General features: G+C 41.3%; 1 protein-coding gene across 1 annotated transcript; it reads left to right on the top strand.

Moving 5' to 3' along the window:
• The first annotated feature begins 217 nt into the window (after window positions 1–217).
• On the top strand, window positions 218–1,505 carry LOC120910681 (taste receptor type 2 member 9-like). Its single transcript, XM_040322434.1, has one exon. It carries the CDS (start codon window positions 422–424, stop codon window positions 1,367–1,369), a length of 948 nt encoding a protein of 315 aa, XP_040178368.1. The 5' UTR covers window positions 218–421; the 3' UTR covers window positions 1,370–1,505.
• Window positions 1,506–11,152: the final 9,647 nt, after the last annotated feature.

Raw genomic sequence — 11,152 nt, 5'->3', positions numbered from 1 at the left:
GACTTGCAAATACTGTATCTCCTTGTCTCCATGTCTCCATGTCGATTTGTTTGTCCATGGATGGTAAAACAAATTTTATAAATGACAAGTCCTAAAAAATTTTGAATTATGAAAGTGAAAACAGGATGCAGCGGCAGGGAAAGCAAACCTTGCCCATCGCTGATCACAGATGAATAATGACAGCGCTAAGCTCTTCATTTGTAAAGGACAGCTGGATAATGAATACGTTTAAAATAAAGCTGCTATTTTCTTTAGCAATGAAGCCAGTGATCATCTTACAACCAATGCAATAGTATATCAAATTTAAGAATTAATTTATAACATAAATCAAGATAGGCTGTCCAAACGATAACTATCAGGAACCATAATCATAACTCATCAAGCTTGTGAAGACTGAGGCCTTGTTTTTTCTTGATTCAGAATGTCGGAATTAAACCCTATTTTGGCAGTGGTTATTCACAGTTTTTTATTTTTGTCGGGTTTAACAGGAAATATGTTTATTCTGATTGTCCACTTTGTAAACTGGCGGAAGACCCGGGAGATCAGCCCTTGTGATGTGATCATCAACTGCATTGTCATATCCAACATAGCCCTCCAAGAAACAATTCTAATTAATGAGGTCTGCTTCTTCATGTTTGTGACATTTTATTTCCAGAATAGGGCAGTCAATGTCCTGGCAACGGTTATGTCTTCATTGGCATTCTCCAGTCTCTGGTGTTCCACCTGTCTGTGCTTTTACTATTGTGTGAAGATTGTTAATATCGGTGGGACATTTTTCTACAAACTCCAGGCAAGGCTTAAAGTGATAGTACCTTGTCTGTTGGCACTATCAATTGTTATGTCTTGGACAATTGGGCTGCCCGCCTATTGGGATCTTTACTTATATATGGCCTTAACAAATGCCACCTTTTCTGGGAACATCACACATCCCATGTCTTACAATATTAAGAGCAGTTGCCATTGCCTGTTTCAGGTATTCATGCTGTTTTCCTCCATTGCGTTCACTATTGTGTTCATTACAGCCGGGACAATCGTCATCTCTTTATGCAGGCACATGAAACGACTCAAACAAACCAGAGAAGGGTTCAGCAATGCAAAAGTCAGTTCTCACTTGTCTGCTGCTAGGACTGTTACCTTTCTTCTTATACTTTACTTAGCTTTTTATGGAGCGCTTAATGCCATATTCAACGAAACTACGGAAATAGGCACCTTGATGTTTTCTCTTTGTTTTATAATGATTTCAACTTTTCCAACCACAAATTCTATTATATTAATCACAGGAAACAGAAAATTGTCTAACGCTATCAAACAACTCTTTGGTTTGAAGTCCAGTACTAACTGTGCTGAAACTCAAGCAAGCCATACATGAATCGAAAAATGAACAATCTGTTGAACGAAAATCAAATGTGTCATTCGATTTTTCATATGATTGTGCCATCATTGTTTTGGAAATTGCCCTGCAAAACCAATTTTTTTCCTTCATTTGTCTTTACCTTTCATTTGGCTAATGCGCATTTCTTTTTCAATTTTTTTTTAAAAATTAATTTGTTCTTAAAGAAATTTCCATGTTAGCTTGGTCATTTTCGATGGCCGCACAAAAATCAGTTGTCATTGTAGGCACACTAATTAAACAATCGTTTTTTTAAGTGAAATTTTGTTTGTTTTTTGACTCATGTATCTCCTGCTTATTGCTACTACCAGATAGATACATTTCATATTCTATATGTTTTCCTATGTGTATGCTAATATAGTTTTAGGATCATTGCTTTCATTTTGATGGAGACTGGATTAGCACTTTGTTTTTAGGAGTTTCTATGACAATTTATCATGTGATTAATCAATTTCAAGATCTAAATTTAGGTTTTATTATAGAGTATAAATACATGTGATTATTTTGAAGATTAGATATTAGTCTTTGCAATATTTAAGGACACCAGCTGATTTCGAACAGCAGTGATGGAAGCTGTAGTCCAACTTTGGATATATAAATATACGATTGCAGATGTCACAGATAGACTGCCAATTTAGCCTCTTTACTATGTGGTTGAGTGAGATATCAAACATCTGGACCTATCTGATTTGTTTGTCACGTTCAACTACCAGTGTTGGGTGCGTCTACTACTCCTAACCTAAGTCATATGATATATACAGTAGCTCCCATTTTTCCCTTAATACTGTGATACTTGTATATTTGCTTACTTATAGTATCTTGGTGCTTATTCATTAAAGTTAAGGAACGAAGGCTCAAGGGGAATTTTTGGTTACACAGATTAGATAACATACAGTACATAACCTTCTGAATGTGGATCGAATTTAAAGTGTTCCTGTCTTTACTGCCTTGCTTTCATACCTCAGCTTCAGAACTGTGATTTGCTTCCATGCACTTAAATAAAGCATTCTCTATGTGTTTCTGCATATGCATGCATACATTTGAATTTAAAACATGACTATCTTAATAAAGATACTGAAATATTCAATTAAATTGTTCTGTTAAGCAAATTAATAGAAAGATGGATATTATTTTGTTGAAAGTTGTTTTAATTTTTTCACAAGTTTGATCTGAGTTAAAGGTGTTTTGTGTGTTCCTTTATCTATGGAACAAAGTACAAATGGTATTACAGGTAAATGGACATTACCTTTGCATTACCATGTTTACAACTGTCTCCTAATCTTCAAAAAACTAAACATAGATGTTATGTATGATGTTAATTGTATTTTATAAGAATTCTGTTCCTTTTATTTAAAATTGCAAAAAATCTGGTAAAATAATATATATATATATATATATATATATATATATATATATATATATATATATATGTGTGTGTGTGTGTGTGTGTGTGTGCACTGTATACTGTATATACAAGGTGTGTCCAGAGAGTAATGAGAATAATATTAAAAATGTTCCTTTATTGGAAATGTTCTCAATTGATCATTGGGGGTTATTTACGAAAGGAAAATCCTCTTTGCACTACAAGTGCAAAGTGCACTTGAAATTGCACTGAAAGTGCACTTGGAAGTGCAGTCACTGTAAATCTGAGGGGTAGATCTGAAATAAGGGGAAGTTCTGCTGATTTTATTATCCAATCATGTGCAAGCTAAAATGCTGTTTTTTATTTTCCTTGCATGTCCCCCTCGGATCTACAGCAACTGCACTTCCAAGTGCACTTTCAGTGCATTTTCAAATGCACTTTGCACTTGTAGTTTGTACTTGTAGTGCAAAGTGGATTTGCCTTTCGTAAATAACCCCCATTGTCTCCTTCAAAGTATGCACATTTAGAATGTACACAATGCTTCTAGTGATTTTTCCATTCTTCATAGCATCCCTGGAAGTCTTCAAGTGGGATGGCGTTCAGAGACTGCGTAGTGGCTCTTTGGACATTATCCACACTACCAAAATGGTGTCCTTTCTCATGTTCAAATCCTGAGTCATAATTTTATGAACAATTACTTGGTAATTCCCATTTTATCTGCAATCATTCTGATAGTGAACCATCAGTCATGGTTGAGAACAGACCTCACTGCATTCACATTCTGTGATGTTTTTGACCAATGGCTCACTTTTAGAATGATTGCAGAGGAAACGGGGATTACCAAGTCAATTATTCATGAAATTATGTATTTGAACATGTGAGAGGTGTGAGAGGTGTTGTGATCTATTCTCATGTTTAGTATAAACACTCTTTGATCAGGAACTAAAGCTGTCACTGCTTGGTGGACTTACTCTTCCAGCCATGTATTTGTGATTTTGACCACCACACTCCAGTGGCCATTTTGCTACTCACACCACTGGATTGCAGCAGAGGAGTCCATATTGGCTGTTTCTGGCTTGTTGGCTTGGTGGCTTGCTTGTAAAACAGAGATACAGAGATATCCTGGACAGAAAACCACACATGTAGTGTTACCCTAATAGGAGCCACTTGGTAATTAAAGTTCTCTGTTCTGCGCCTCGACTCCAAAAACAACCTTAGCCCCTCTGACACACCTGCTTGAATGAAAGTTACTGCAAGCACTTCTAAGAACTTGAGTATAGAAACCTTTAACTTGGCTGTGAATTAGCACCAGGAATTATATACAAGACCTTTACGTGGTCATTTAATGGGATGGGTTCAAATAAGTGTTGATTTGAGCATTAATGAACACACAGAAGGTAGGTTCAGACACAGTCCACTAGACAGTAAAATCACTATGCCAAGGTAAGTTTTATTAGCGTTCTGTACTACTAGACTGGAGTTAAAGGGGTTGTAAAGGAAAAAAAAAATTCCCTAAATAGCTTCCTTTACCTTAGTCCAGTCCTCCTTTACTTACCTCATCCTTCGATTTTGCTTTTAAATGTCCTTATTTCTTCTGAGCAATGCTCACTTCCTGTTCTTCTGTCTGTAACTCACCACCGTAATGCAAGGCTTTCTTCCTGGTGTGGATAACGCCTCTTGAGGGGACGAGCAGGAGTGTCAGGATGCCCACTAACACACAGCTCCTTTCTCTATCTGCAAAGTAGAGAGTGTCCTGACTTGCCTGCTCGCCCCCTCCCTCCTCAAGAGGCTTTCTCCACACCAGGGAGAAAGCCTTGCATTACGGTGGTGAGTTACAGACAGAAGAAAAGGAAGTGACATTTCTCAGAAGAAATAAGGACATTTAAAAGCAAAATCGAAGGATGAGGTAAGTGAAGGAGGACTGCACTAAGGCAAAGGAGACTATTTAGGAAAAAAAATATTTCCTTTACAACCCCTTTACTCATTATTCAGCAAAGTAGGCAATAAACTATACATAAAATCATTAACTGCAATATTGCATGAGCAATAAGTGAAAGTCTCTGTATAGTAGCTGTAACAGGACAGTCTTTGGTCCTAACTCTTCAGCCAGCTAGCGTTGTGGCCCAGTTGTACCACTGGTGCACATAAGAATAGTCCCAGTAAAACCTACAGGCAGCAATAAGGCTACTAGATGGCTATATGTTCAGTTGCCCATTCTCTCTAGCAACAGATAGTAGATCCCCACAGCAGCAGCTCACCAGTCCCAGCAATATTGCAACTCATCATCTGGTCACACACAGTGATTAGTGCACTCTCTGCTCTGCACCCAGATGGCTCTGGCTGTCAGCACATCTGAACTCAGAACTCGATCCTGCTCAGGCCACTGTAATGCAGCAGTGGTGGAGCACACTGGACAGAGATGTACGAGATGTATACTCTCCGGGCTACTTCCTGTCTGATGTAGTTCAGGCCCCATTACTTTCAGTGGGCAATGCACCCAAGGGTACTACATATCCCATGATCCTCCCCCAGCTTTCCTGTTTTGTCCCTCTGCAGCTTGCCAGGAGGGATTGATTGCGCAGCTATATGGCAAATGTGGATCATTGACTTAATAATAGAATGAAATACTAAGCTGAAATTTCTAAAGCAAACGTTATGAACTCCAGCGAGAGACATCATTTTGCCCCTGTACTAAGCATGGGTAAAATTGAATCTGGTATATTCAGTATTGGGAACCAGTTCCCAAAAAGAATATTGGAGAACTGGAGAAAAGGTAGAGAAAACCAACTAGACTAATAAGAGGCATGGAGGAGCTCAGCTATGAGGAAAGATTAGCTGAACTGAAGGTATTCTCTCTTAAGAAGAGGTGATTAAGGAGGGGGGGGGGATCTGATCACCATGTATGTTTCATCCAGCTGTTCACAGGATACAGCGGATATAAGATCATTATACCGGATAATCCCCCCAAAAAAAATATGGATCCTGCTCCTTTAACCACTTAAGACCCGGACCATTATGCAGGTAAAGGACCTGGCCCCTTTTTGCGATTCGGCACTGCGTCGCTTTAACTGACAATTGCATGGTCGTGCGACGTGGCTCCCAAACAAAATTGGCGTCCTTTTTTTCCCCACAAATAGAGATTTATTTTGTTGGTATTTGATCACCTCTGTGCTTTTTATCTTTTGCGCTATAAACAAAAATAGAGCGACAATTTTGAAAAAAAATCAATATTTTTTACTTTTTGCTATAATAAATATCCCCCAAAAAATATATAAAAAAATTTTTTTTCCTCAGTTTAGGCCGATACGTATCCTTCTACATATTTTTGGTAAAAAAAATCGCAATAAGCGTTTGTTGATTGGTTTGCGAAAAAGTTATGGCATTTACAAAATAGGGCATAGTTTTTATGGCATTTTTATTAATATTTTTTAACCACTAGGGGGCGCTAAAGGGGTTAAGTGTGCCCTGATTTGTGTTTATTACTGTAGGGGGGCGTGGCTGAACATGTGACGTCACTGATCGTCGTTCCCTATAACAGGGAACAGACCATCAGTGACAAGCCACAGAGAAGAACGGGGAAGGTTTGTTTACACTCACCTCTCCCCGTTCTTCAGCTCCTGTGACCCGATCGCGGGACACCAACGGCGATCGGGTCCGCGGGTCCTGTGGGCGCAGTCCCACGGCTGGGCACTTAAAGGGCAACGTACCTGTACGTGCTTGTGCCCAGCCGTGCCATTCTCCCGACATATATCGGCGTTAGGCAGTCCTCAAGTGGTTAAAGCATTTTATACAGCACATTGCTTGTGCTGTGTCATTTGGCCCCCTGTAATACCTGGCTGATCCTGCCTGGTTCTGCCCTCCCCCCTGTAAATTGACAACGGTTTATCTTGGCTTCTCCCACCTCCCCTCCCTGCCTGTCTGCCCCTGTGTCAGTGACCACCCCCTCCTCTCTTCATGCTTTCATAACTGTTTAAAATGTATATAATCCTACCGGTTCCCTAACGCCAGCCGCACCTGTCTGTGTATTATTTAAACACTTAAGGACCGAGGCTCTTTCTGAAATTTGGCGTTTACAAGTTAAAAACTGTTTTTTTTTTTTTGCTAGAAAATGACTTAGAACCCCCAAACATTATATATATATATTTTTGCTTACACCCTAGAGAATAAAATGGTGGTCATTGCAATACTTTTTGTCACACCGTATTTGCGCAGCGGTTTTACAAGTGCACTTTTTTTTTAAAAATTCACTTTTTTTTTATTCAAAAATAAGACAACAGTAAAGTTATCCCAATATTTTTTTATATTGTGAAGATAATGTTATTCCGAGTAAATTGATACCCAACATGTCACGCTTCAAAATTGCACCCTCTCGTGGAATGGCGACAAACTTTTACCCTTAAAATCTCCATAGGCGTTGTTTAAAAAATTCTATAGGTTGCATGTTTTGTGTTACAGAGGAGGTCTAGGGCTAGAATTATTGCTCTCGCTCTAACGATCCCGGCGATACCTCACATGTGTGGTATAAACACCGTTTTCATATGCGGGCGCTGCTCACGTATGAGTTCACATCTGCGTGCGAGCTCGTCGGGACGGGGCGATTTAAAAAACATATTTTTTTCCTATTTATTTTACTTTCATTTTTTTTATTTTGACACTGTTTTAAAAAAACATCCCTTGCAATAGAAAAAAACAAGACAGGTCCTCTTAAATATGAGATCTGGGGTCGAAAAGATCTCAGATTTCATATTTAGACTTAAATGTCATTAAAAAAAAAAATGTCAGAGGGATGAGCATGGATGGCTGGCTGGATGAGTATGACTGAGGGATGGCTGTGAGCATGGATAGATGGATGGATGTGGCTGCAATGGGCGCAGAGCAGCGCTGTGGGCACTACAGATCCACCCGAAAGCGAGAAACAAAAAGAGGAACCGGACATGACACCGGTTTGTTTACAAGTGATCGCTCCGGCATTTGACAGAGCGATCACGTGGTAAAACGGCCGCTGTCAGCAGCCATTTACTTTGATCAATGATTATGACGGTCACAGATTCCCCTGTGTGCTCGCCCCAGGGTGATTCTGGGAGATCAATGTAGGCCTTCCCAGAGTTATTTGAGCCGCACTGTAGCCGTCATTCGGCTATGGCGCGGTCGGTAAGTGGTGAAGGCAGTGCTGGGAAATAATGGTAGACACACAAAATATTGACACTTTGGGGCCCAATTTGGACATTTTCACTTTGGGGTGTACTCACCTTTGTTGTCAGCGGTTTAGACATTAATGGCTGTGTGTTGCGTTATTTTGAGGGGACAGCAAATTGACACTGTTATACAAGCTATACACTCACTACTTTACCTTGTAGTAAAGTGTCATTTCTTCAGTGTTGTCACATGAAAAGATATAATAAAATATTTACGGACAGACGGTCCGTGTTCATCAGTGTGCGGGGACCGCCCTGTCATCCGACGGCTCAGCGGGGATCAACAGAGCAATCCCCGCTGAGCATACAGAGCATACGGAGGTGGATCATTACTGATCCGCCCCGTGTGAAAGGGGCTTAATACTGACATATAATCACACACACATAGATTGGACTTGATGGACTTGTGTTTTTTTTCAACCTCACCTACTATGTAACAATGTAACTTATAAATTCGTATTTATGTGTTTACTGATTTTCTAACAGTGTTTGTGGTACCATTTAGAAGGAATGTCACCCAAATGCATGTTGCGGGTTTTGCATTGATTGCCACGCGATTTAGAATAGCGGGCAGAATTGCAGCGATTACGCTCACGATTCCAAATCGCCAAGTGTGAATGGGGTCTAAGGCCACGTACACACGATCGGTCAAAACCGATGAGAATGGACCGAAGTTCAGTTTCATCGGTCCAAACCGACCGTGTGTACGGCCCATCGGTCTTTGGTGCTTTAAAATCGAACCGATAGACCACTGACCGATCGGTCCAAACCGATGGTTCATCGGTTCAAAACCCGCACATGCTCAGAATCAAGTCGACGCATGCTTGGAAGCATTGAACTTTGTTTTTTTCAGCACCTCGTGTGTTTTACGTCACCGCGTTCTGACCCGATCGGATTTTGAACTAATGGTGTGTACGCACATCAGACCATCAGGCCACTTCAGCGGTGAACCGATGAAAACGGTCCGTCGGACCATTCTCATCAGATGAACCGGTCGTGTGTACGGCCGACCGGACAAATTTCCGGCGGATCGGACAGGTTTCCAGCGGACAAATGTTTCATAGCATGCTAAGAAACATGTCCGCTGGAAGCCTGTCCGTCGGACATGTTCAGTCGTCTGTACGACTTACCGGACATGTCCGCTCGGCCGAAAGCCCTCGCATGCGTCGAAGTGATTCGACGCATGCGTGGAAGCATTGACCTTCCAGGGTCGCACACGTCGCCGCGTCATCATCGTGGCCACGTCGCGACACGTCACCGTTTTCCGCAGGGATTTTGGTCTGATGGTGTGTACAGCCATCAGACCAAAATCCGTCATCGGACAGATCCGCTGGTGTGTACGAGGCCTTAGAGTGAAGGTTGGTGAACTCAGAAAAATGTGTGTGGGGGCTGACAAGCAAAAGGCTTGGAAAACCTGCTTGCAATGTCTGTGATCTTGTAGTTAGCGCCGGGGCATGGCTAGGATTTCGTTTTTTTGGAATTTGGAAAAAAAAAATTGTAGCACTTCATCACAACACCTGTATATACAGTAGCATGTAAATAGCACAAGTGAACACACTGCTGCTTGTCTACTGGACTGGTATCTGCTTATAAAGGTTGCTCACCCCAGGGAGCATTTTACCTGCTACCTATCCACAAGTCACTATCTATACCGTATTTATCTTCCTATAGCGCACACCGTCTAGCGCGCACCCACACTCTAGAAGGGAAATTCCTGGGAAAAAAAATAATTACTTACAGTTTGTCGGTGTCTTGCCCGGCGTCCATCGGCGGCCTTGTCCGGTTTGGCGTCCGTCTGCGGCCTCGGTGGTGTCCTCCCCGCTTCTCCCGCACTGTCTCTGAGCTCTCCCGCGCTGTCTCTGAGCGCCGTCGCCGACATATACCGAGTGCAGTACACTCGGCTATGCTCAGCCACGCTCTGCTCCTCTCGCATAAAGGCTAGGAGGCGGCACAGGGCGTGACCGCGAGCGTTGCTGAGCGCGGCCGAGCATAGCCGAGTGTACCCGAGTGTACTGCGCTTGGTATATGTCGGCGGCGGCGTTCAGAGACAGCCGATCGGCGTATACTGCGCACCCACGATTTTCCCCTGATTTTAAGGGAAAAAAAGTGTGCGTTATACGCCGATAAATACGGTATATATATATATATATATATATATATATATATATATATATATATACACACAGCATATGTATATATAAAAATAAAACTGTATCAAACAAGTTTTAGTATGTTACTCTATTGATTCCCCCCAAAAATGACTCATTTAATTTTGCTTTGTTTTCATTGTTTTTTCCATTAAAGCGGAGTCCCACCCAAAAATGGAACATCCGCTTTTCGGAACCCTCCCCCCCTCCGATGTCACATTTGACACCTTTCAGGGGGAGGGGGTGCAGATACCTGTATAAAACAGGTATTTGCACCACTTCTGGGTATTGACTCCCGTAGGAGTCACGCCCCTTCGTGTCACCCCCCCACTGTCTTCTGGGAAACACACTGTACCCAGGAGAAAGCGGGGACCAGTGATGGCGCGCCGCGCTACTCGCGCATGAGCAGTACGGAACTGGGCAGTGAAACCGCAACACTTCACTTCCTGATTCCCTCACCTCAGCCTCGTCTGCCGGCATCGCGAGCACGCTGGACAGGTAAGTGTCCATTTTTTTAAAAGTCAGCAGCTGCAGTATTTGTAGCTGCTGGCTTTTAAAAAAAAAAATTCAGGTAGGACCTCGGCTTTAAGTTTAACTAGACAATAGAAATATATTTTCATTGTAAATCACTTCATATATATCAGCAGCATCTCAAAGCAAAACGCGGTCTTTCGTTGTCACGCTTTCACAAAAATAAGAGCAGTACAGTGAATGCTCTGAGTTTGCATAAAAAATGAACTGCGAGACAGGATGTCGTTTTAGTTCTCCCACTAATATACATTTGGTGTTGTGTGTTGTGGGAAATTTTAGCAGGTGTTTCTAGGTTATTTTGCATAAACAAAATCACAATTTTAATGTGGTAATTTATTCTGCATACTATGTCTCTGCTTTGCACACCACAAACCAAAGTCTAAATAGCGTATAAACCTCTAGATTCAAAGACGGAGCAAATCCAGAATGTTCATAATAAACACCACAACTTATTATTATTTTTTTTAGAAAACCAAATACACTTGGACAATATTGCATTGAGAAAAACATCTCTCTTATAAAGAGA

The sequence above is a fragment of the Rana temporaria genome, chromosome 8 (genome assembly GCF_905171775.1).
Source record: "Rana temporaria chromosome 8, aRanTem1.1, whole genome shotgun sequence".
In the NCBI taxonomy this organism is placed as follows: Eukaryota; Metazoa; Chordata; class Amphibia; order Anura; family Ranidae; genus Rana; species Rana temporaria.
Note: the sequence above shows the minus strand (reverse complement) of the source record. Positions and strands in the feature narration are given on the sequence as shown.

Coding starts and splice junctions, on each gene's coding strand:
- LOC120910681 (XM_040322434.1), top strand. CDS start 422: ATGTCGGAATTAAACCCTATTTTGGCAGTGGTTATTCACAGTTTTTTA.